The sequence below is a fragment of the Conger conger genome, chromosome 13 (genome assembly GCF_963514075.1).
Source record: "Conger conger chromosome 13, fConCon1.1, whole genome shotgun sequence".
In the NCBI taxonomy this organism is placed as follows: domain Eukaryota; kingdom Metazoa; phylum Chordata; class Actinopteri; order Anguilliformes; family Congridae; genus Conger; species Conger conger.
The window spans coordinates 26918113-26945814 of NC_083772.1; the positions used below are offsets into that span (position 1 = coordinate 26918113).

The following is a 27702-nucleotide window of genomic DNA, read 5'->3' on the forward strand; positions in this document are numbered from 1 at the left end:
GCATGCTATGAAACGGTCTCCTTGGTGATCCAAGAATGACTTGCGCTCAAATGCTGCACTGCGTTTCAGAAAGGCACATCCACGGGCCATGTATGGGGAAAAAACTGTTAATGCAGCTCAACCCTAAAGACAACACCTGGAATACCCTGTGACATTTTTAATTCCACCAACCATCATCAATGCAATATGCATTCTCAGTACAAAACACACTTAAGAAGGTCCACAGTTGTTCAAATAAAATATGTACAAATGTATATATTTGTATATCTATGTACAGTACATTACAGTTGATATATGTGAATCGGATTGCGTGTATGTGACCTGAAAATCACTTGGACCATAAAAGGGAATACAAAAATATACTATACGGAGCAATGGTATAGGATTACAATGACAATAGATTAAAATAATCTAATCTCTGTATTCTAAAAAATAAATAACAGGTCTTGCATATTTTAGGGAATGTACACTTTACAATTAATCATACAATGAAAAACTATCTCCGTAAAAACAAAATGCTTTCAAAACAATTATAGAATACTTTATGACACACAATAGTATCGTCTTATTGTACACAATAACAAAAAAATGAAAGTAATTTTTCTAAATGAAATTTAGGTCAGTATATTTCTCCTATGACAAGTTTCGCCTGTTAAAATAAAAGTAGATGCCCAGCATGGGCAGGGGCCTGACGGACTTGCTGTGGGTTGAGCCCGGAGAAAGCTTTAAGCCATGAAGACCTCAGTAACAACGATGCTGTACACTCAGACACAGCCTGACCACATTCCCAAATGTTGCCCAGGAAAAAAAAACAAGGTTTTCCCATTCCCATTGTGTTTTCCCCCCCCCGGTTTGTTTTCTGAAGGCTTGCATGTAGCCTGTCAAATAACCTTTTCTCCCATTGCACAATGTGACAAATGCTTTCTCCCATCCTACCACAGGCAAAATATGGTGCAGAGAATACCATTTGGATTTGTCTCCTTGTATCTCTAGCAGGTTAATGAGCCATACAGCACTTTAGCAACTGTCCTTCACGGTTTCTATGCTTATTGCACTCGAATCGAATTTAATCCAAGCACATGATGTGTCTTGAATCCTGAATTACTGGACTATTTTTGGTACCAAATACCACAGTCATGGAATTCCTCATCAAGGGAGGTTGCTTAGATTTTTTACACTTGGAAAATGTGTGTGTGTGTGTGTGTGTGTTTGCACACTTGAAATGAGTGATTACAAACAGAAAAGCTAAGGGTGCATTTGAATCCTATGGGAACCCAGCCAGGTTCAGTAGCAACAGCCCCTTCTCCTTAAAGGTGCACAGAGATGTTCCAGGCTGTTCTGGCTGAACAGTGGCTTTCCTAGTTTCAAATTGCTTCTCCTGTATGTACAAGGCCTGTGGGAGATGTGATTGTATAAACAAGCAAGGAAATATACAAAACTTGGTAAATTACCATATAAAATTCTATATCAGCCCTTCTGATAAAAAAACATGTGTACAGTAGTGGCCTTTTTTCAACATGGAATGTTCAATCTACTCCATCAAAGATTTCTTGTTTAACACAATTCACAACCAATAAGACATGTATAATAGTGTTCTCTTGGCAGGACATTCAGACAGACAGAACCTTCTTTTCTGTAGATGTGTCCTTAATCCATTCCTTGAGGAAGGTTAGTTCCAATCCCAGATAGAGGAAATATATAAATCTATCTCCCAGCAGAATTAAAGTGGGTTTCCAGTACAAAATATCTTTGCTTTTAAAGAGTGGGCGGAATTCTGGGAAATGCCTGAGGAAAGAGGTAGAGCTGGAAGATCTCCCTCACATCTCTGCTCTGCGATTGGGTGGCTTGTCATGTGCGCCTTCCTCCTCCTCCACCACATCCTCCTCTTCTTCCTCCTCATAGTTCTCCTCCTCCTCGTTGGCTGCTCCCACTTTACTGTCATCCCTCTGTTGTTTTTCTAAGCCGCCATGCTGTTTTACATTAGCCTGCAAGACATGCGACACGAAGAGACATTAAAATACACAGCTCCATAGAAGCTCAGTAAAGAGACAGGCCATGAGCGCAGGGTGAACCCCATGGAGAAGACGCTGCAGGTTCTAGCACTGGCTAGGTCATCATGAGCCCACTGTGACCAGGGGTCTGCAATGGATGGACACAACTGGGTTCACACAGGTGGGAGTGCATGGATGATGATGGAGTGCATCATCAAATGAAAAAAAAAAAAAATTGAAAAATTGAAAAATTGAAAAAGTAATGAGCACAGATCATACACTTTCTGTTCCAGTCACGCTTTGATAAAACACAGGGCTTTATAAGCTTCAGCTCAGGATTCCGATGGGGATGACCTGATCAGTGAAGGGTAACATTTTCTGGTAAAGTGTCAGATGGAATGTTTTTGTGGAGGTTGATAAACCTTTCTGAAACAGTGGTGAGTGAAATTATTTATACTGATGGTAGTTTTCAGGGAGAGGCAGACAGAATGTTCCAGAACACTGACAGATAGAATGTTCTGGAAGGGTGGCAGAATAGTGGGCCAGAGACTCGGTTTCTTACGTTGAAAGGACACTCTGGAAATGTGAAGATTTCTCAGGGGAAATGTTGCAGTGCCCAAGTGCATGTCAAAGAAAAGGGTAAACTGTGCTGTCTGAATGCAGATGCAGACTGAAGCACTTGTAACAGGACACTGAGGAAGAGATGGTAACTGATCCTCTGTTCACCCAACTGCAGCATACAGATCAGTCTATTGTTACCAAAGCAGCGTAGGCACGTGAATACATACTGTATAAATGCACACAGACATACATGCACACACATACACGCATACACACACACACATACATACATACACACACACACACCTTAAATACACATTGACAAGAGCTCTTTTGGAAAAAGGCATGGGGACTAGCTAACATATCCTCAAAATACTGAAGGATAATTTCTCCGCTTACTAACTAAGCCTGTAAAAAGTCCAAACCCTGAGGTGTGAATTCATTTATTTTCTAGGCAGTCGCTTCAACAACCCACATCGTCACAGCTAAAATAATTTGCAAGTGAGCCGAAAGTATCTGAGCTGCATAATGACCTGACAAGAAATCAATGTGACTTATGTGATGGCAAGGCGGTGGGGGGATCTTTAAATTGCAAATCTAAAACCAGAATTCAATATTTTGGCCCTAGTTTCCATTCCAGTCAATTACTGCTATGTAAAGGACTGAGCTATTTTCAGGGTTGGAGTGTTAGGGGGTAAATTAAACATTCAGACTTTTATGAGAGTGATAATTATTGCAGATTAATCAAACTGCCACCATGAGAGCCACCTGCCATTTTCCTTTGTGTAGTACAAAGAAAACTAACAAATTAATCAATTCCAAATATTTTCACATTCCTGTCCTGTTGTGCCAATTGCACTGATCAGCAGATTCACCAAGCCAGGATAATTACTACACCACCCTGGTGATAGCAATAGGTCTCTCAGGGTAAAACCCTGAGACATATTTATCACTGGGAAGACTGCATGCCCTGCTTTCCCTCCCTCGGGACGTCCTGGTTTCCTTTTACATCTTTGAACTGGTTTGTGTACTACAACTGTTAGCAAGCTTGGCCTGTAACTGAAAAGTTGTGTGTTTGTTTTTCAGCACTGGTGCTTCATTCTTGAGCAAGTAAGATCAGGCAGTATGAATCAACTGTTGGTAAAAAAAAAAGAAATCTGCGTGACACTTGGAGTGTCTTGACCTTTGGGTCAATCATGCAGATAAGAAAGTTTGGCATACTGGACAGTGGCTCTGTCTTGTACACCTAAACAGCTGCTAAAATTTTTTGCTTTCAGCACACTATGAAATCTACAGACAGACAGACTCTTAGGAGAATAAATAAAAGACAGTTAAAATGAAACTCACATGTCCCCTTTCATCATTGTATGGTTGGTCTTCTTCTTCCAACACCTGTTCCTCTCTCTTCTCGCTTGCCATCAATTCATCCTGAGCCTGTAGGAGACACAGACAGTAGGAGTTTCACACATGTTTTTATTGATCTGGTGACTTTTGAGCTTACTGCACATCGCATGTATAATATGACCATATGTGTTTTGCAGTACTATTTGTTTTCTATGTATACTTGCATAAATGGTTGTATGTAGCATATGAGGGTACGCATGAATGTGGGTCTGCCGTACTTGTGGGATGAATATTAATGTATGTGTATGCACATTTGCGTGTGTGTGTGTGTGTGTGTGTGTGTGTGTGTGTGTGTGTTTGTGTGTGAGTGTGTATTCTGTCATCTCACCTCCTCCTCGCCCTCTTCTTGGTACTGCTCATCCAGAGCATCTTCTTGCTGGTCTGGATTCACAGCCACCTGCATCAATAAAACAATAAAAAACCCTTTCCTGTTCCTGTTCAGCTACTCACTCACACTGAACATACATGACCACGGTTATTTTTCCCGCTGGACTTAATATCGCCAGGACCATGACTGCAGAACACTGTACGTCACCCTTAGATTCATCAGACACAATTCACTTTGGACAAAAAGTGACACAAATCATTTACCAGCAAAAAGCAATGTTAAAACAGGCAGGTATATTATTGATACAAATATACTAATAACTTATACTAAGTTTGGAATATTGTTACTTTATTGGTTTGCCTTTATAAAAACAATGTGTCACCAAATTCAACACAACCCTGTGAATTGCTTCTCTCCTACGTCTCCCCATCTATTTCAACTCTTTCCGCATCCTTTCCTCCAATTTAGCAAACAGACCTCCCCTTCTCTGAGCTTCCTCCTGCCGCTCTCCCTCCAGTCTCACCTCAGGAGGCCCTCTCGGCCCCCTCCCGTCCGTATCCCGTGCCGCAGGCCGGTTCGGCTTCTCCTGGACCCTACGGCCGGCGGGCGGCCCCGCCTCCCCGCGATGCTCCTGAGCCTCCTCAAACTCGTCCTCGCCCTGATTGTTTGGGTCATCCTCAGGATTCAGGTCCTTCTCCACCAGGTTCTGGAGAGGCAGGGACATGCAGGACCCAGTGAGACAGGCAGAGGTGCAGGTAATTGGGTTTAGCATCTCAGCTCACTGTGGGTGTTTCTGGGGACCAGTTCCACTCAAGATCATTAAAGGCACGGCGCTTCACGAAGTGGAGTACTGCACAATAATCAAACCCACGTCAGGGTCTAGTTCCCTCACGCAGCTGGGAAACTACTGCCTGGCAACGGAAAATGACAGTATCAATAAGGAATTCCCAGCAGCGCTTGGAGGAAGGGCTGAGAAAACTGAGACAATGAGATTAGTGGACAGCCATGGGCCATGCCCTGTAAGAAACAGATTAAGTGTAGGGATGGGCATGGTTAATCCATTAACCGGTTAACGCAAATGGACACGAGCAACAAGATTTCTTCAAACCAGCCAGTTCTCACTTTGGAAAACAGACAAAGCACAAAGTCTGTCTACAGGTAGCCTATATTGTTTCATGCCATTCCTCAATGCCCTATAGTTACAATATCTGCTGTTCAGCGAGTAGCCTATTGCTGTATATCTTGGTATTGATTTTTAGATTTTTTCTGGTTTTCAAGTTTTTTCCTGAAATGACGCCCCTGTTGTGCAGTAACATATTTAATTAATCTGCTTCAACTGATTTTCATTGTCTTGGCTGTGGTCTAGCCTATTGGAAAATGCTTGTACAGTATTTCTAAAAATGGGGTTTTAATTGGTTAATGGATTAAATGTTGCCAATTAATCAAACCATGATAATACTGCAAATGCCCTAATTATGTGTGACGAGTAAAAAAATAAAAATAATAATAATCAGTGTGCGAGGAATATGAAAACCAAAAAGGGTCAGAGGGATTAAAGAGTGTGTGTGTGTGTGTGTGTGTGTGTCTATGTGTTTGCATGTGTGCTGCCTTAGAAAGCAGTTAACTTTGATGCAAACCTTCTAAATGTAAATTTCCACAATGTGTTGAAATGCATACAAATCTCTGTGAATAAAATGGAGAATTACTTTCGCAATTTCATGAGTAATTTATGAGAAAACAACTCCGTAGCACATTAGGGAACCTGCAGAGGAATATATTATTTCACTCACCCCCTCACGATGTCTTAGACGGCCCACTTCCTGTGGTTTCTCCACCCCTTCCTTCAGCTTCCTCACTGCAACAAGGGACAGTTATAGTCCACTGCCCAAACAAGCCCCACCCTCAGAGACGCCCACTCCCACCAGCTGACCTATCAGAGACCTTTGAGCACCTGTCCTCTGACACACCGTTTTAATGAATGTAATATCTGGCTGATGAATGTAAGGCCTGTGACAACACAACACAGAAATGTAGAAGGCCCCATAAAATGGAGGGCCCCATAAAATGGAAAACCGAGAGGGCACAAAGCATTGTCCTGATACTAACGGTCAGAGCATGGGAACACTCACTTTCTGCATTGTCCTGATACTAACGGTCAGAGCATGGGAACACTCACTTTCTGCTTCCTTCTTCCAGTCTTCCTCACCTTGAACGATGCCTGTGTCAATATTCTCATACTGAAACTTCTGTCTGCAAGACGTTAAGAAGAGATTTAAACACAGTGCAGGCAACTTAAATGGGAAGATATAGCGAGGGTGAGAGTTTACACAATATGTGTATGTGCACGGTTTTAAGCATGAGTACATCATCTGAGTTACCATGAATTTGTCCGTAATGGTTGGACACAACATTGACCACAAGTCAAATGACAATGTATCATGTTACATTTGAGAATTTAATTTAGCATAGTGTGTTATGTCATCCTGCATGAAGCACTGCATTGCCTTTTAGGTTACGTTATGACATAGCTATATGCATACATCGCACCATCAAGACTTCAGGACAATATACGCTCACCAATCACTTTATTAGGTATTGATCAGACTTATTTTTAGTTACACTCCTGCGGGCGGCGAGTGACCCCTGACCTGAGCTGCTGCTCTCGGAGGAGCTGCTCCTTGCGGTTGGCCTCGCGGTGCTGCTGCATCTCCCTCTCGCGCTGCGCCCGCAGGAGCAGTTCCCTGTCCCGCTGCGCCTGCAGCCGCTGTTTCTGCAGGGCCTCCTGCCGCATGTGCAGTTGCCTGCGCTCCTCCGCCAGCTGAGCAGCCAGCCGCTGCTGCTCCTGCTGCTGTTCGTACGCGGACTTCACCCGCTCCGCCGGCGCAGCGGGCCCCGGGCGCACGTCCAGCTGCGGCCTCTGCAAGGAGAACACGCCGTCATTCGCTGTCGTTTCCTGGCTCCAGAGCCACTTTATTCGATCTGCTCTAATGCGCTTAATAACGCACAGCTGTGAGGTGGTGGTTCTGCTCTGGGCCACTGGGAGAGTCCCACGCATTGGTTTCTCTAAACTTATTTACCCCTGATGGGTTTCATCTGTGTGAGCTCTATATTAAGTTCCCTGTTTCCTAGGCTCGGCACAGAGTCATTGCCAATTGCTGCGGAGCTCTATCCTGTGTTGTCTCTCTAGTGTGTAGGGGCTTCTGAATCCGCAGAAGTTACCGTGTCAATCCTATCTGCCAGATTTCGGCACTGTTTAGTAGGCTCTCTCAGCAGACCTATTCTTAGCTCTGTGGCAGGCAGTTTGCCCTTGTCTCTTTTGTTTATTTCGTCAGTCCCGCTTTACTGTGTGTGTCATTTTCTTTAGCTCCTTGCCTGGTTTCCATTTTTGGCTTTCTGTTTTGCCTTCCTAATAGAAATGCCGTTGTGGCGTTTCCTTAGTTATTTTTCTAGCATTTTTTTAGCGTTTTCTTCTATTTGCGTTTTCCCTGTCCATTTCTATCGCAACGATACTTCCACTCCCATATGTCAGAGCACACAGCAGAGACAGAGTTTATCTACAGGAAGAGGGTCAAATGCATTATTATTGGCTAGATGTTGAAGATCCACAACCCTCCAGCATCATTCTCTCTGGCATGCCACAGCACTAGCAGTAATTTAACAGGCAGTAATTCATCGGAAGAAGGTTTCACATTCCTGGACTTGACACTCAGGCATGAGGGCACAAGCACACCTTTTATTGTTCTGTAGCAGTGCAGGATTTAAGTGCAGCTTCATATGCCAGCTATTGCCACAGACAGCTAAATTCACACAGGAAGTCACACATTCCAGCTACTGCCCGCGCACTTCCTGTGGGCAGGACAGGAAAATAGCAGGCCTCTGTGGGTTCATCACAGCCTTTCCCCAAGGTGCTGTATGAGAACCACACAGGCTGGAACATGCCATTTTCTGACAGGTCATAGGCTAGCTACCGTGATTAAACACTAGCATACAAATGTACAAAAACACAAAGGCATTATTGTTAAAGTAAAGTTACATACTTCGTACGCCTGTTTGTGTAACTCTGTATAGTTACTATAGGACATCAGCAGCTGAAAGTGGCTCTCACCAGCGCATCGTGCACCTTGTCGCGGTCCAGCGCGTTCTCGTCAGGCTGGTTGTGTCCGCCCTCCTGCTGCTGCTGCTGCTGCTGCTCTGACTCCACCAGGCGCTGGGGCTGCCCCGCCTGCTCCATCTCCTCCTCCGCCAGCTCCCTCCTCCGCTCCTCTTCCTGTCTCCCGCCCACCGCCCTGCCCTGCTCGGGCCCCGGCCCCTGGATGACCTGGATATCCGCATGCGCTGCGTGCTGGGGCACCACCAGCTGCGGGTTCAGCTCCCCAGCCGCTTCCGGGGGGTGCCCTTGTCCCTCCTCCACCTGGGACGGGCAGATGGGGAAGTGTGTTTGAGTGGGAGCGCCACAAATCTTTCATATTTTCGATGCAGCACCAGGCATTTTCTGGGGCCCAGTTGAACCCTGGCCTGGGTGAGAAATGAATAACAGAGTGCCGGCTCGTACCTGGGGCTGGGGCTCCACTTGGGCGGGTGCGGGCGGGGCTGGATTTTGACCCACGTGCCGTAGACTGGGCATCCTGTTCAGAGTCTCCTTCAGCTGCTTATACTCCTCTACTTGGAACTTTAAGAAGCCAAAAGACCACAGAGCACGGTTTTACAACAGGACACAGAGCAGACGTGTACACTCTGGGGAGGCCTTATGAGGTGGGCTGATAAGACAGAGGCATGCAGAAGGATTCTCAAATCTAATTGGGAACGAATAAACAGCCATCACCTTTCTCCACAAACAAGTTTAAAATGAAAAGAAATAGGAATCGTGTTAAGCTTGTATCTGTTTTAAGCTGTGGGTAATTAAACATTTCAAGAAAACATTGATTTTTTTTTTTTTAAATGGATGAACAAGATTAAAATGGAGAATTAGCAATGATGTGGCCAGAATCCGGCAAGCAGGCTTGGCACATGCAAGCAATCAATGCCCATATTGCACTTCTAGTTCACAGGATAGGGGGTCAATGATCAACACGTGTGTTGCCGCTGCCTACAGGGGCCTTCAGAAGGGTGAGAATACAGCTTGCTTTAGATCGGAGACCCAGTGGACTGTCAATCTGCACCACAAAATCAGTTCCGTCTGCTACCACAAATAAACATTTCTCACCTAGTTATCTAACCGTCTCCTCTCCCTTGTTAGACACTGCGCTGCCTTCCCTGTTGAATTACGCGCGGGTGCATGCAATCACCTCCAACCTGCCCCAGGGCCCCCCAGGGGAGTGAAAACACCCCTGCCAAAACAACAGGGCCTCGCCTATTACCACAAATTAAAAAGCCTCCGCCAGCCCAGATAGGAGTTTGTAATGAATAACTAATGGATCTTAAAACAAGCCTCTTAGGATAAATTGACTAGCCTCATATTGTCACATTGAACAATGACCTTGTAAAGTAAACAAGCAAGCTAGATGAACTGGGTCTAATTGGTGTTTTGTAGAGGCAGGAACTGTAATGAACGGGCGCAATTGCTCAGAATGGGGGGGATCGAGGGACATAAAATAAGATGGAGGAGAGAAAAACAGCAGGAAACAGAGAGGTGTGTGCGCAAATATACAGGAAGGGAGGTGTAGAAGGTGGAAAATAAGGGTACACAAAAAGAGAGTGGGAGAGTGTGTGTGTGTATGTGTGTGTGTGTGTGGTGTTTATGTGTGTGTGTGTGGGAGAGAGAGAGAGAGAAAGAGAAAGGAAGAGCACAGGAGAGAAGGAGAAATAAAGACACGCTGGAGCTGTTAGTAAGCTGGTCCAAGCGGGGATGACACCACAAGCCACAAGCTCAGCTTCCTTCAGGATGCAGGCAGGCTCATTGAAATGCAACATGACCATCATGCATCACAGCGCCCTCCCTCTGCAGAACCCTCCACCAAAGCGCAGGCACGGCCCTCTGACCTGTGCAGTCGCCAGCGCACTCTTGTGGTCCTGTAACGTCAGTGCAAGTCGCTCATGTGACGACTTTAAGTCCTTGTGCTGTTGCTATAGTGAAGATTTTACAGACCAAGTACTGATGTTAGGAGATGCTTCCCGAACTGCAGCGATCTCAAAAAGCCTTAATGTCCATATGTGAGAGACTGATATCATACCACAACTGCATAACACAATGCTCACCATGCATCCAACAGTGCAAATACACTTCTGCAGGCAGGATATAGTTTAGTCTGGACTAAAAAACACATCAATATTAGTACTAGCAGTGTGGAAAAAAAGTGTATTACAATAATGTCCGGACAATTTATCTTCTTTTGGCCTTTTGGCTCTGTACTCCAGCGCGTTGGTTTTGAAATTAAACAATGAATATTGAGGCTAAAGTGCAGACTGTCACCTTTAAATTTCCTTTTATTCACATCCATATCAAGTAATCTAAGAAAGAATCACATCATTTTACACATAGTTGCCCCATTTTATGTGACCAAAAGTAATTGGACAGTTGGCCCAATCAGTTGTTTCTGATTAGTCAGGTGTATTGAATCACTCCCCCCCCCCCCCCCCCCGCTCCCCTGCCCCCGGCCCCCTTCCCCTGCCCCCCAGCAGCACCGGGTCTCTGCTCACCCTGACATCCTGCAGCTGGACGTGAACATCCTGGTGGGCCTTCCTGAGCTGTCTGTTCTCCTCCTGCAGGTTATATACTGTTTCTGAGAGAAGAACAGGAGGGAGAAAGAGGGGAAGAATGAGAGAATGAGAAAACAGTACTGCAGAGTAACTGGGGTGGGGAGATAAACATCACACTGTGGAGTAAGCAGCTGTCATTGCAGAACCAGCATTGAATTGATTCATATGACCCCTAGTCATAGACCTATACCTACTATGCGTACAATACAATAAAAATGGCTATTGGATAAAAATATAAGTGACTACTTTAGCTTGGCTAAGAATGAACTTCACTGGAATACAGCAATTTGTTTCTCCATGATGCCCACAGTGTAGTTCCTGTACATAACCAACAGAGGGAACCAAAGGCTGAGCTGAAAGTACAGCTCAGTGAAAGTGGATGGCAGCTTAAACTTGGTATCAGAACCACGCGTTAATTTAGATCCGACTGATACCCGTCCTATAACAAACCAGCAGCCTCAGCATTTACCCAGCATTCCTTCCTATTCCTTGCGATCAACTTTGGTGTGTACCTAACTAAAGGTACCTTTTAGTTTGGAGATGGCCAGTTCATTGGTCTGCTGCAGCTGGTCCTGATTCTGTCTGTGCTCATCCAGAACCTTGATATGATTCTCCTTCAAGGACTGGTGCTGATCCTGGAGGCTGAAGAGCTGCTTTTTCAGGTCCTCGTGCTGGTTCTGAAGCAAAGAGCACACAAATGCTTTGAGTAAACAGTGGATGTTTGGTCAAGGCACTAAATTGCGGGTTAGGGTTTGAATCCTGCACTTGGTTACTACTTCAGTTTGGTTGGGAATACAAAATTCTGAGCTTTCAATGTGCTTCTATTGTGTGTTTTCATAATGAACCCCTATGTGTGTGTTTGGGCATTCTGACTCTGTATACATGTGTTTGAAGGTGTGAGTTAGAGAGCCTCCATGTGTTTGTGATGATGAAAGCTCTAGTTTGGTGCATGCGTTACTGTCTGACTGACAGAATGTTTGTGTGTCGCAAAAATCAATTCTGTTTGTGAATGTGCAATCAGCGCCAAAGACACACACCAATGGTTTGTGAGTGTGTGTGTGTGCGTGCATGTGGGTAAGAGTATGCAGCAGAATTTAACGCTAATTAATTTGATGTGTTTTTTATGGGTTAGTGTATATTTACTCACCTTGAGCATCTGGTGCTGCACATGCAATGAATTCAATCTGTTGCCGGAATCTTGCTGTTAACAACAAAAATAAATAATAAAAACGTAAGACCGCTTCCTGCTTCACACATTTGAATAACAGATATGGATATGATTGCTTATCCAAACAAACTGAAACAGAGTCATTTAAACCGATAATAAAACATGTATAGACTAGATAAGGTCAGGAAAGGAGATGGCAAATATAACAAGTGTTTGAAAGATCTGCTTTTACTGTCATTGCATCTCACTTTGGCATGAGCACAGGGCCCTGACTCAGAGATTTCACTCACGACTGACCCTTTCCCACCACAAAAACACAAACATTAATAATTCAACACTTTTCTAAAGTATAACACTGAAATGAGAATTTCCCTCTAATGCCTATATCACAGTTTGAGATTAGTCAGGTGTATTGAATCACTCTCCCCTAACCACCCTCCCCCCCCTCCGCTCCCCTGCCCCCCAGCAGCACCCCCCCAGCAGTAGGAGAGACAGACAACACAAGTAGCGATGTATTTACTGAGTAAATGCTAGGTAATTTGCATGCTGTAAAAGAAAGCGTGACCGATTATTATAATAATTAGGATGGAATTACACAATTCTGTGTAATACAATTCTTACCTTCTCCTTGTTCAGTGTTTGTTGTGCTTCCAGTTTGTATACAAGGTGATCTTTGACAAAACCAGTAAATAAACAATTAGTGGAGGAATAGAGTACATTCTGAACATACCACGGTCATAATTTTTTAAGTCACCTTTGTGGAAAAATCTCATAATGAGCTGTATCAAAAACCTTCTGATCACTTCAATACCAGGGCAAGGGGGGAAAGAAATGAACTGAATGAAACCTTCTGATCACTTCAATACCGGGGCAAGGGGGGAAAGAAATGAACTGAATGAAACCTTCTGATTACTTCAATACCGGGGCAAGGGGGGAAAGAAATGAACTGAATGAAACCTTCTGATCACTTCAATACCGGGGCAAGGGGGGAAAGAAATGAACTGAATGAAACCTTCTTTGGTCTTCTTATTCTCCAGTCTCTCCTTCTGCAGGGACTTCTCCAGTCTCGACCTGTGTTCATACACCACTGTGAAGAGAGAAGGGGAAACTAAAGGTGATGAGACAATCTGTGAATGACGTTGATATGATATGTATTAACCATCAACAAAATTTCCATCCATCCATCCATTATCTGAACCCGCTTATCCTGAACAGGGTCGCAGGGGGCTGGAGCCCATCCCAGCACACACTGGGCGAAAGGCAGGAATACACCCCAGACAGGTCGCCAGTCCATCGCAGGGCACACACACCACTCACTCACACACTCATACCTATGGGCAATTTAGACTCTCCAATCAGCCTAACCTGTATGTCTTTGGACTGTGGGAGGAAACCGGAGTACCCGGAGGAAACCCACGCATACACGGGGAGAACATGCAAACTCCGCACAGAGAGGCCCTGGCCGACGGGGATTCAAACCCAGGACCTCCTTGCTGTGAGGCGGCAGTGCTACCCACTGCACCATCCGTGCCACCCATCAACAAAATTTGCTAAATCAAATGCATAGCAATATCAACTTCTATCAGTCTAAACATTTCCATCTATTCCTATATGGGGATTGAATGGGTCAGGGTCCTTGATGACATCAAGAATTCCCTGACCAATGTTTTAGTCTCATTGCATATCTCCTCCCATAGTTTCATGAGATTTGTATATAGAGTTTTTGTCTAGAGAGATTTGCAGCATTAGCTATGTGGCAGCATGGTGGTGCAGTGGATTACACTGTTGCCTCAGGACAACAATGTACAGGGTTCGAATCCTGACCAGGGGGCTTTTCTGAGTGGAGTTTTTCCTATTCTTTCAGCTCATTAATCCCTCACCTAACCTTTTGGGAGGAGTTGAAGTGCGAGGTGGGATGATGAAGCAGTCTTGACTATGGCCATACTACCCTGACTTCGTTTTCAAAACAGAATTTATATCGGACTCAAAATTTTGTTATTTACATGACTCTGAATAGACATTTGGTGGATGTGTAGGTGTAGTCCTAAGAATAAAAGTGGGTATACTATAAATCAGAGCCAGCTGTCGAGCTTAGTCACCATAATGCAGACACATAAAGCCATGCATGGGACACCCAAGGGGAAAAGTAAGAGATATTAGACGTTATGGTATCACTACTATTACTGTTACAACACTATGGAACCAAGCAACATAAAGAGTGATTTTATTTTCATAATCAGTGTATTGTGTGCCAAGTAGCAGTCGGTAACTAACTAACTGCAAGGAGAGAAGGTTTTGATCTTTGATAATCCACTCGGTTTAGTAATGACTTCACATCCAATCCAGCAGTTAGGATATAACCTGAGTAATCACGGTACCACAACAATGATTAGCTGATGTTGGAAGTAACTAGTAGTTTGGACTTTGCGCTTGGTGCAACTGGCCCTTAGGATTTTTTAGCTCACTGGCTCATACTAGCTTGAATATGAGAAAGTGATATAGAATTTATTCAAAGTATCAGTGACAAAGTGATCCTAACAAATCCTATATACCGATATTCACATTTTTCTGGTGTCATACCTTGCCTACTTATATCTTGGATATTATCCACGTTGCTCTTCTTTCCTCTGTCAACCTTTGTGTTTCTTCTCCCTGATGGCTAATATTCTTAGGCAAAGTTGTATGGACAGATGTATTAAGAATATGCTGCTACTGGATTTATCAATCATACCATGCATAAATAAAATAAAAAAGTTTAATGTTAGGAAAAAGAGAGAAGATACATGTGAATGGGCTTTGATACGACAAAGTTATCTGTTGAAGAATAAGTTTTGGGATCTTGTGGCTTATTTTGGATAAAGATGTAATTTATAATTGTGTATTGTTTTATTATAATGGTATTGGATCAGGCCCCGTTTTATTTAAAACATTTTATATTTTTGACCTTTTAACTATGTTGATCTAGCTGTATGTACACTATATCATGCTGTCATTCTGTAGTTCTGTAGCCATTGCACCACCTCTGGGTATATGCTTAAACTCATCATTAAAAGTCAGTATATGCAAACAGCCTGGTCAAAAAAGTAGGCATACGGCATATACCTGTGTATACCCTAGACTACATCCCTGATTCCTCTGTAATGATGTGTGGTTATGTCAAACATTTCACTTTAAAAAATGTAGTCAATGTGTGTTGTTTAAGCCTACAGAGAAACTTAGTGATTCACCCGGAATTCTACTAGATAGACACACAGGGAATACTTCCAGTTCAAAGCAAGTTTAAGGGCAGTCCTTCTGGGGTCAAATGACATGGCATCAATGAGGCAACACTGAAAAAGGAAGCAGCAATCCAAAAAAGTATAGGCGGCTCCCGGCTGCCATAGACCGACACTACTAGCAACGACCACAAATCTGTCAATGTGTTTTATTGCTGCCTAAATCAGGTGCTATTTTCATTTCATTATTCCTCCCGTGGAAAATGTATCCAAACATGCTAATTTTATACCTAACGTCAGTTACAGAGGGAGAGTGTATTGGCAGTTTCTTTTAAAACATTATAAATCAGTTGCGTGACTTTTCTCGGCAACAGTATTCTGATCCCTGAAGGCTACATTCTCTTCAGTTGCTGTCGCTCTCAGTTTTTTGCATATTTCTGTCCCAACAGACGTGGTCAGTCTGAGCAGAGCATTGTATATCCACACTGTTCAAACAGTTGTGCAGGCTTATTTCTGCAGTGTGATTGGCTGTCCAAATAGTATTTCTGGGCAAGTGAGGTGAGTAGAGGAAAACAAACAAAACTGGATGCAAAAATAAATAGTGCTAAATGTGTTATTGTGGCAGACTAACCAGGATAATTATAAACAGTTTTACTGCGCAGCCCTACCCATATGCCCACCAAGGCCTGTAGACACAAGCATAAAGTCTGCAGGGCCCGGACTCCACCCCACACTACACAACGTACACACGGCAATGTCAGCGACGGCCAGCCACAGACAAACACACCCACACCCTACATAGTCATTCCCGTCTGTGTAAACATGAAAGGGAAGGAGGGAAAGGCCGTTCTTTTATTCAGACTTGAGGGCGGCTGCCAAAGACGAGCCTCTCAGAAGTTTGAAAACGTCTCCTCGTTTCTGTCCAGTGCCCCCCTGTCTGCCCGCTGATTTATCGAGTGAGGGTGGCGAGGCCGAGATTGCTTATCTTTCCGTCTCAACATGTTCCAGCCTGCTTTTTGGCTTCTCCGGTCCCCGGCATCACTCAATGTGAGCTACCGGCGTAAAGGGTTGAGCAGAAGGCAACTAAATAACGGAGCTGTAATGACTATCCCCCCAAAACTCCAGCCCGTCTGCAGTACATCAAACAGCCTGCCGGTGGAAGGTGAACATTGCTCATCGCTTGCGCCCCTATAAATCACGCTGCGTTGCGGGCAGTGAAGAGGCAGTCTCTGCATTCAAACCAAGCTCTCACACGCATCAGTGGGAGGCGGGAGAAGGGCTCACCCATTTCTTTTAAAAGCGTTTTATTACAGGAGATATTTCTGTGGTGGAACGATGGCCATGAGGGAGGTGCTTCCTGCCCAACTAAACTATGTTTAATTGGATCTGAGACCCATGTTATGTTCCTGTGTTCTGTCCTGTGTTAGTTTATCATTGTTTATTATCATTATTATTGTATTTATTATTTTTCATATTTCATGTCTGGTGTTCTGTTTATATTCATTTGTCTTTGCACTCGTCTTCCCCTGTGATGTCTGAGTCTGAATGTTTACTAGCCCAGTCACTCCCCTGTCTGCATGCCCCACTATTCTGGTGTTTACGGTAGTTTCGGGGTTCAACCTTCCTTCCAATCTTGCATTCCTTACTTCCTGCTTTCTCTCCATTTCATGTTTGTACATAGCACTAATATACTAATCCCAACTAACATAGAAGTTGTACAGTACTAATTATACTAACACACTAATATGTTTGTCAAACTAACAAACTAACATTCACTAGTTTGTGGTATTTGTAATTTAAATCACTTAACTAACTTACTAACGCATCTCCAGTTTCAATTCTGTAACTCCGCCTCCCTATTCTATCACTGATTACTTGCTTAGTTTCAGCGAAGTATTCGCACCTGTCTCTCCGTATCTCTGCATCTCCTGATTCTCTGCAAATTGTCTACTCCCTAGTCCGGAGCCATTTGTATTACATGTGTGTCTTTGTGAATCAAGTCCGCGTTTCCGTTTCCCCCTCGTTATTGTGCCATTACCCTTTCATGTGTCTCACCTGATGTTTATTTGTTAGACTGCCCTCACTCCCATGCCCTGCCTAGTTTGTCTCATTTCCCTGTGTATTTATATCTGTCCTTTTCAGTTGCACACTGCTAGTTCGTCTTGTCCTGTTTTTTGTTCCCGAGCCCTTTATTCCTTCCCCCAGTTCTAGCCCCCTTGTTCCTGAGCCCTTGTTCATGTATCCTTGCCCTTGTTCCTGAGTCCTTGCCCCTGTTTATTGGATTTCCGGTTTTGACCCCTGCCAGCTTCCCTGGACTCTTCTTTCATTGTTGTGGATATCTGTACCTTTGCATTGTTGGACTGACCCCCTGGTTTTTGACCTTGGCCTGTTTTGTGACTACACTCTGTCTGCCCCTTCATCTGCGAGTAAACTTGCCATTTTCCACACCCCTGTGTCTGCTTCTAGTTCCTCTGTCCTCCCTGCCATAACAACCCAAGCCTGTTGGGTTCCGAGTCCAATAGCTATAGCAGATGTGGTTAATGCGCATTTTAAAAGACTTGAATGACCAACCTACAGACTGTCACTGAACAGACTGAATGTCCCAAGTACACATTGAATTCAAACTGTGCCTCGCACCTCAAAGGCAAGTTATGCAGCTAAGCTAACTAACCAGACAAAGTCTATTTTGTGTAACAGGCTCATAGTGTTGGTACAGTAGCCACAACAATGCAGGGCCTTCCCACAAGCGAAACAAAAGATTCTACCCAGCTAACAATAGCACTGTCTTGCCAATGTACTGTACAACCTATAAAACAATTATTGCTGTAAATTGTGACCAAACTGCCTTCACGAAGTTCAGTTAATCTGGGATAAATTCCAATCACGTACCATATACACTCACTGAGCACTTTAATAAGAAGACCTGTACACCAACTTATTCATGCAATTATCTAATCAGCCAATTGTGTGGCAGCAGTGCAATGCATACAATCATGCAGGTCACATCAACCATTAGAATGGGGAAGAAATATTACCTACACTCACTGAGCTCTTTATTAGGTATTTCTTATAGACTTTCCTCATTCTGATGGTTGATGTGAACATTATTGCACTGCTGCCACACAATTGGCTGATTAGATAATCGCATGAATAAGTAGGTGTAATAATGTAAGATTTTTCCTAATAATGTTCTCGGTGAGTCTGAGTGAACAGCCTCTAGAGATTAAACAGAATTTTTTTTTAAAACATCCAGTAAGCAACAGTTCTGCTAGCATAAACACCTTGTTTATGAGAGGTCCGAGGAGAATGGCCAGACTGGTCAAAGCAGACAGGAAGGTGACAGTAACGTAAATAACCACACATTACAACAGTGGTACGCAGAAGAGCATCTCTGAACACACAACGCATAAAACCTCTAAGTGGATAGGCTATAGCAGCAGAAGACTGAACAATAAGTCTAATAAATACCTAATAAAATGCTCACTGAGTGTATATTGCTCCTACCAAGAAAGTGTATCAAGCAATGCTTTCATTAGACACTTGAAAGCGGCACCATCTGTATCAGAAGAATCGGTTTTGATCTCACCCATGTTCATGTTGCAAACTCTGTTGTAAACTAGTGGCTTGTGTACAGACATATTTCATCAGATTCCTCAGGACTTCTCTCTGATATATGCTCATTTTATCTGGTCTGTCTGACATTTTGCAGGGTTTGATCTTTGCTATGGACACTGCTCACCATTTCCTACTGCACACAGACAACTATATTTGTATTTCTTGTGTCTTCAAGTCAGCCTTAATACCTTGCAATGATTGTAGCTCTTTCTCTGGCTATAACATCAATGTCAAAGTTAATTTTAATACCTGTAATACATCTTTCTGGTTACCCTCCAGGTACTAATACAACCTTCATGCTTCACATCTTCGGTACAAAAATTCTTCCTTATCTTAATGCATGGAGGTATTGGCTAAATGATTACAGCAGCTGTGTCTGCTAATCTCTGTCTCACTCTTCACAGTACATTAAATTCCAATGAATCCAATGTGTGCAAATGTGATGGTTACTTAAGAAAAACAAGAGAGCCATTTCTGCAATTTACTAGCAATTTTGTAGGAAGGCTGCAACACCCTGGGTGAAATCAATTAACCATATTTAGCACAATGACTCAGGAAATTGTGGCAACATTCCACTTGTCCTAGTCAATAAAAGAGCAGGTGGCATTTTTGTGGTTGAATATTTATTTTATGAATGACTTTTGCATGCAAGGCACATTGATGCTAACATAGGGGTCAGGGTAATGATAAAAGAGTAAGCCATGGTAACTAAGGGGATCTTAGATAATACCTTTATGATTAACCCTTAAATATAATTTATTTCAATATACGACAGTGGTATCCATCTCCTTCCAAGGGATTCCAAGTCCCGCCTTTTTGGAATTAAGCATTACAATATAATGTCCTTGGCTGTTCTCTGTGGAGATGCTTTCACACTGATCATCTGTGGTTGTCCAGGGCTACCCAAGTCTTGTGTTTTTTTGTTTTTTTTGGGAGGGGGGGGGGGATTCACTTAAACACCTCAATTCAGTTAAATTAACAACTTGGTTGAGTGACACTCATGTGTCCAACACACATTGTTTATTGTTTTGTTTTGGTACATCAGTTTCATCAGTTCTTCAACGCAAAAAGAACAAAACAAATTACCTGTTATGTCAATGACTTTCAAATCTAAGGTTGCATGCTAGTTTGTGGACTTTGTGCAGTGTATATATTTGGATACACAGATATAGCAGATATAGAAGTCCAGCGATCACCACAACAACGTGGAATGCATTTGATTTGGACCATCAGCTTGGTCATTTGCTGAACTAGTGTTTGTGGCTCTACTGGAACGCGGAACTTAGTATGGGAATCTGAGAGAGACCGTTCACTAGAGAAACCATGCTTATTCCACTGTGCCACTCCTCGTTCAATGAACTCTTCCATCAACCCCTTAGGAAGGCCCACAGAGACACTGCATGTGTGTTTGTGTCCATGAATCATGAAATCATCATGTGCAAATAGAGGGAACCAAAGCAGCATTAGGCTGTGGAACAGGCATGAAGAACAAGAGATTTCAAGTGATTTCCTCCAGATGGGACCACTTTTTGTTTTTGGCCACCCATTTCTACATACACCCGACCCCCACAGCGACAAGCCTACATGAGGTTTGGACTTGGCCCTTTCTGTCAAAACATTCGCTCATTTTCTCACTCATGGTGAGGGTGGGTTTTTTTTGTTTGTTCTTAGTCATCACGGGTTTAATATGAATCAGTGTTCCCAAAAACAAAAGTCTCAATCCGCACCATCTAGGAAATACGCTCGCTAGTATGTACCCTTGCAATAGTAGTATCAAGTGATTACAGGGTGCACAAAATGAATAAGAAATAAAATAGAAACTATTTCTGTGCATCCTGAAAGACTAAATGATGTCCCTTTAATCCAAATTCACTGCCCAGTGCCCAGACAAGAAAACAGAGAGATTGCACATGTAAACCTTGGCACTACGAAGAGATTGCCCCACAGTAGAGTAATCAGAGTCCATATTAGAGCCCAAACCTCCCAGTCAGACATGAAAAATCGCTCTCAGAGTTACTGCCAGCATCCAGGCTCTGCAGATCAATCAATGTGCCTTCCTGCTGGAATAGATGGCTTACTGGGCATAACTAAATAAAAAATGGAGAAAAATAAAAAGTCTAATGAGGGACAACATTTTATTACAATTTAACAGCCAATCGAGCAATAGCAGGAATGCGCACCAAAACAGACACACCCGATGATTGAAAATCTGAGACAATGGCCCATTCTTATGCAGAATGGAAGATAGATAAATCAACACAATTTAACTAGAGAAGGCTTGTTTAATGTTGAATACCAAAATTCCACTACAGCAAGCCAGTTATGGCATTCACTTTAACGGACACTTTACATAGATACCTTTGGTTTGTAGCAGATCAATGCATGCAACACCTGAACAAGCTAGTATCACAATTAGAGTAACAAAATGACCAGTTATGCACTAAAAAGAGGGGTCAGGTTTCCCTATGCTGGCTTAGAGATTTCCCATAATCCTCAGAACACTCCCTGTTGTTCTGCTGTACTGTGCCGTGCTACATACGCAAGCTCCGCTGTCACTCAGCACAATGAAAAGTTGTATTGCCAATCATGCACCACTATCTTCTGGGATGTAACTATTGTTTAGCCAAGGTACGTTTAAAGCAATCAAAGACATTTTATATGAGCAAAAGCGCAGTAAATCAGCACAACTCAAAAACAATCATTGCCTCCCAGCAACTGCCAGACAATCAACTGCAGGTACCTGTGCCAAGGGTAGTCTTACACAATCCACGGGTGATCAAGACATTGATCATGAAGTCATTTAAATCTTGATTACAGGTAATTTATAGGACATTCTTCATCATGCAAAACTTTCTTTCTTTGTTTCTACTTGGCTTGGTATAAAAATAATTTTGCAAATATGCAGCAATTATAGGTTGTGTTCCTCGCATTCATTGTGATTTGCTCTCCAGTCAGTAGGGTGCAGTCATATCCTTACACAACCTAAACAATATCGCCTAATCCCATCTCCTCTCCAGGAAGTAAGACTTTTCCACACCAACAGGATAATAAAAGTGTGGTTTAATCACTTCCTGCAGAACTGAATTGAGATTTAGTATGTTTCTATTGTTTGAAGCAGGTCTTAATTCCAATGATTGCACTCGTTTGACAGCACCAGAGGGGTTTGATGAATTAAAAACAAAGCAGCCAAGACATCGACAGCCAAAGAAAAAAACTCTGAGAACTAAAGAGCAAGCTGATGAACAGACTTGGTGAGAAATATGAAATATGTCTCGGGGGGGGGGGGGCTGAAACAAACTGCTGCCATATAGCGCAAGATGACGCTAAGGTGAATGGCCGCATGTTGCTCTTCCCTGTTTCCCTGGCAGCGTATTTTTCCCACAATTCCCCATCCCCCTGTTCTTACTATGCACTTCATCCCGCTTTCAACTGAGCATATATTTGCTTTTATTGGCCTTTCATACACATAATGGTTACACTGACCCGCCCAAAATCTGGCTAAATGGGTTTCAAACTGGCACCTCTGCTAGAGGTACAATGCACTTCCCCAACACAAAGACGGCACAGTTCAGCAGTATAAGCCAGCAGACAGAACCGGGACTGTGGAGAAGAGCATGAGCCGTGTTAACCAAGGAAGCTGCAGTGATGACCAGCCAAAAAAATACAATGAAATTTTATTGGAAAAAGAAAAAGAAAGGTTAAGAAGTTCTGTTTGTGTTCTATAGTTCTGTTTTTTAATACAAAAATCCTGTGCTTTTGGCAAGTCTAAGCCATAGAATAATGCCAGGATGGCGAAGGCAATTTTATACATCAAGAGAACAAACCAGAATGGTTCCTTTGTAGATGACCTTTCCTTGGTTCTGAATGATTTGGGGGTCGGGGTAGGAAAAGCAGGTTGTTTACCGTCTGAGGTTTCACGCGATGGTCCTAACTCTTTGGAATCTGACCGAAAGCTGAAGGGGGGGGACTTTAATTCACCGGGACTGTAACCCAACTCACCCAAGGAACATTAGACAGGTGAGAGCCAGCTCCGTTCCAACGGGAAAGGCCTTAACCGGGATATAGAGCCTGAACATGAACGTGTTCCCAGAAAGGGTGGTGTTCTCCTTAAACTTCCGAGACCAAGTGACCTTTTCCTAAGACACTTTCGTTTCCCCTCTTCCCTAGACCTCACCTCATGGAGCAAATGTTTATAAAAGCAACATTGGAAATTGTTTCTTCTGAAAAGGCACCTGTAAGGAGGTGAGTTTCCTTCCCCGTAAAGGAATCTGGGTGATACTTGAAACATCACCCTGAACACCACCTATATAAGGCCTAGGATGCATGAGACCATGTATCATTTCCAATATTGAGTCTGTGCATCAATCTTTGCAAACTCTTTGGAGGGATGGGTGACACAGGCTGAGGATAGACCCAGCAGCCTTCCCTTTTCAATGTTATTTATTTTTATTTTTTTGCATTTGTGGCGTTTAGCAGATGCTCTTATTCAGAGTAATGTTCACAGCTTACATTTTTAAACACAAAATCATTGGAAATCCCAGCATATTTACTGCAGCAATTCTCGTTATGTACCTTACTTAAAGTTGCAATGGCAGGGCCCCGACTAGTATTCACAATATGTGTTGCACAATCTTTTAAATGGCAATACGAACATTATTTATGGTACATGTGTTGCAATTCAACTCTTGGTACGTAATAGTGGGAGAGGGTCTCTGAGAACATAATAATAATAAGCTTTATTTATATAGCATATGACACATGCTATATACATTATATTATGTTATATGCGTTCATAACTGGTGAATCAATTGCAATATTCATAGACAAGGAAAGCTGATGTGTATGTCTATTCAAGTGGAAATATTCCAGAGGAAGATAGTGTTACACAAGTCAAGGACGTTTGGCTAATCTTGTGTTCTATAGTTGCAACCCCAGACAATGAGGGAACACATATGCTCAAAGCGATTACCCTCTGATGCAACATAAACTGGATCCTCGGACTCCACACTTGCTACTAAACACAAGGGCTACAGGGTGGCACTGCAAGTCATGCAGGAGGCTATCCTTACACAACAGCTCTCATTGACTCGAAATCTCAGGTGTCTTTTTCCAACTCTCTGCTCCCTCAAGGGCAACGGATATCCATGTGTTCTCATTCCCCACACAGGCCCTTCCTCTTTCCACATATGCTCTGTCACCGCTTTGGAAATCCGGCCTCATGCACAGAACTGGACTGGATTTCACACAAAATGTCTGTGTACTATATATATAGTTCTTAAAAAAAAAAAGAAGACGTGTGCACAAAAATGGATCAATCACACATACACATTTAATGTATAAATCCTTTTTTCACTTTTATTCTAATCATTTCAGCTAAAATAGAGGAGCTTAAATCAGTAATAAAAATCTGACATGATGCAAAATTCTCTACATGTTTTGGTATATTTTATTCATCAGTGAAATAGTTTTACATGCTTGTGTCAGACTTATTTGACTAATAGTGTCACCATTGAGTACAAGCTAATTGTAGAGAAATACCTACTTCAATTGCAAATTGGTTAAGGACCTCAACCCCATTGAACATTTATGGGGATGCTTGAAGACTGATAAAACCCAAGCATTCAGTAGCATCAGAAGATGCTCTTTGGAACAATGTCAAATAATGCTGGGATGGCATGGATCATCACGTTTTGCACAAATGTGTGGAGTCCATGCCATATCGAGTGCACATTGCCATTAATGCAAAAGGTGGACATACCAAATACTAAAAACATCTGAAACATTTCAGAGATTCAATGTTTGACTCAAACTGTTATGCTGATAATATAATTTGTATTGAAAAAGTTGGTATTAAATTAGAAATAAATGATTTGATTTTTGTCCCCTGTCTGTCACCTTCCACCAGACCTCTCTCATTAGCAACGCATTTCTGCCCGCAGAACTGCTGCTCACTGGATGTTTTTTGTTTTTAGTCTTTGCAAACTCTAGAGACTGTTGTTCATGAAAATCCCAGGAGATCCCAGTTTCTGAGATACTCAAACCACCCTGTCTGGCACCAACAATTATTCCAAGGTCAAAGTCACTTACATCACATTTCTCCTGCATTCTTACATTTGGTCTGAAAAACAGCTGAACCTCTTAACCACGTCCGCATGATTTTATGCATTTCGTTGCTGCCACATGATTGGCTGATTAAATATTTGCATTAAGAAGCTGGAGTACAGGCATACCCAATAAACTGATCACTGAGTGTATATAGTGCTAGAAAAACATACTGCAAATTTCCCTTTGCAACACAAAATTATAAATAATCAATATCTGGTAAAAACCTTCAGAAGTCACTCTATGTATTAAATTATAATACAGTTGACTATCAGCCATAGCAGTTGGAAATGTTCTGTAGCATTCCAACTTCATAAAATTGTATTAATCACAGAATAATGATAAGTGGAGTGAAGGGCGAAACATCACTAAGGCAGATTATGTTGGATAGTTTGGACACGCATCAGTGGGTTTCCTTATGATGTATGTCATTCACAATACGATGGTATTTACTGCTTGTCCCCTGCCATACTGTAACTGGCTACCCATATGGTAAAGAAATAAAAAAATCTATCGAATCAATACTCACTCTAGCTTTCTGCTACAGAAGCCTATATAAATACGTCAATACATTAAAGTTTTCCTCGGAGGGAGAGTCGAGACTGAAATTATAAAACACTGTATACTATTCTGTAGCTGCAATAGAAAAGTGAACAGTAAACACATAGGTAATAATAAAACCAGAATCAGCCTAGTGAAGCAAAAGATGTATCGTCTGTACTCTGGGCTATACCCAGTTGCAACATGTCAGTGAGGTTAAGATTGCTATTGCAATATTGAAAAATGTGATCGGTTTGGTAGCCTACATTACAACTTATGAATGCAACTTCTGGATATTTAATGCTAGTTGTGCAGTAGGCTAGTTTGAAGTTTTTGTACAGCGTGTTAACTTAGCCGATGTGACCGAGATGTTAATTTAGGAGTTCCAGTAGTTCTGGAGATATGTTATAAGGTTTTTGGGTATGCTACCTTAAATCAGACTGGGACGTGAGGGGATTCCCAATTCATATAGGCGAACCTCGACACGGTTGAGCGCGAGCGAAATCTGAACACACGGGTCAGATTTTGTATTCCGTACCACATCCAAAGAACAGAAGAGCAGACACCGCATGAGGTGAAGATGACTATTATCGCTACTTTGACAGGAAACACTAAACAAAACAACCCGACTTAATGAAAACAAATCGAATTCTGCACTCACTAGAAGAACAAATAGCATGCACTGAAGATAATTACATTGCTCATAACAGCCAGCTCGGCCTCATGTAAACTGTCTCATTAAACTACACTTCGTCATTTTAGGCAACATGCCAATAAAGAGAACTTGACACTTTGTATCCGTTCATTTGATTTCTTCTGAGGTCCACGTGAGACTGAATGTACCTCCTCGAATATGATATAGGCAAGAAAAGTGAATGCAAGCTCAAATCTCAGTCCAAGCAACGTTAATAAGCTGCAACAAAGTCGCAACAAACTCGAGCCCAGTGATAATATGTGGACAGTGATATAAACAATAGCCGAATGAACACCACAAAAATACAAAACCTACCGACGATAGTCTTTACTAAAATGTGGATAATTTTAGAAAGCATTTCTTTCTTTTGCCAGCTGTCGACATCTGGCAAAATGTTTACCTTGGAGCTGCGCCGAAAGCGATTCCTGATGCTGCTGGTACTTGACTGCCATCGTCTCTGTTCTCTTCAGCTGTTTGTGTATGTCGTAGGAAAAAAATGCCCCATATATTAATCCGAAAGTCATAGTCAGTAGTAACAATAACTGGAAAATCTTTTTCTGTTTTCTGGAACAAATTCCGTTGCCCATATTTAATTGCTTCTTCACACTGGCCGTGCGAACAGGCTTAAGACTTCCAATTCAAACTCCTGCAAACTTTTACGCCAGGCTTTCTTTCCTGGATCAGTTTCACAAATGCATCAGCCGAATAATTTACGGAACGAACGAATAGAGTAAATACATGTGTAATGCAATTCTTACATGCAAGCTAATCGTATGCTAAAGCATAGGCTAGCCCAATTTGTGTTTGAGCAAATAAACGTAAACAATCGTGTAGTCCTGTCACACTTCCTTCGTTTACAACAGCATCTGTATGTATCCTGCTAGGTAGGCTATTAAGTTGTCGCTCAGCCCGCTTGCCAAAGTTTGACCAGTGGTCTTCATTAGATAATGGGATCTCGGATTACAGAATTTATAATTGCCAATCGCCCCCTTGTCCAAATAACCACGACAACGTATTGCACTTAAACAAGACTAAACTTCCACTGCAGCTGATTTCGGAAAGGACTTGCAAGAAGTTCCTGTATATATTTTCGCGAGGCCTACAGGATTCCTTTAGTATGAGTTACGTGTCACCTATGAGTAGCTACTGTCCAACAGCAACCAAGGAGGAAGTCCCTCCTGCGTGGAAAGAAACATACCCCCCTCCATATTCCCGCCTCTATAGAAAATGAAACTTTTTCATTGGACGCTGATGTGTTCTGTCAAACGGCAACATGTTCGACTTTGATCTAGTATATTGTCACAAGTATGCCCCATTTGCGTTCCATTCGACAGAATTACAGTACTATTTTGTATTTCCTGAGTAAGCAATACGTGTGTTTGTATTGA

General features: G+C 42.6%; 1 protein-coding gene across 1 annotated transcript; it reads right to left on the reverse strand.

The window, feature by feature from the left end:
• Positions 1–142: 142 nt before the first annotated feature.
• Positions 143–27459, reverse strand: golim4a (golgi integral membrane protein 4a). The gene is made up of 16 exons (XM_061216097.1): positions 26715–27459; positions 13161–13235; positions 12770–12819; positions 12128–12181; positions 11507–11657; positions 10921–11003; positions 10264–10347; positions 8837–8953; positions 8390–8695; positions 6933–7201; positions 6461–6534; positions 6075–6139; positions 4808–4990; positions 4285–4353; positions 3900–3986; positions 143–1985 (listed from the first exon to the last, which is right to left on the reverse strand). The coding sequence occupies exons 1-16, from the start codon at positions 26899–26901 to the stop codon at positions 1818–1820; spliced, it is 2022 nt and encodes a 673-aa protein (XP_061072081.1). The 5' UTR covers positions 26902–27459; the 3' UTR covers positions 143–1817.
• Positions 27460–27702: the final 243 nt, after the last annotated feature.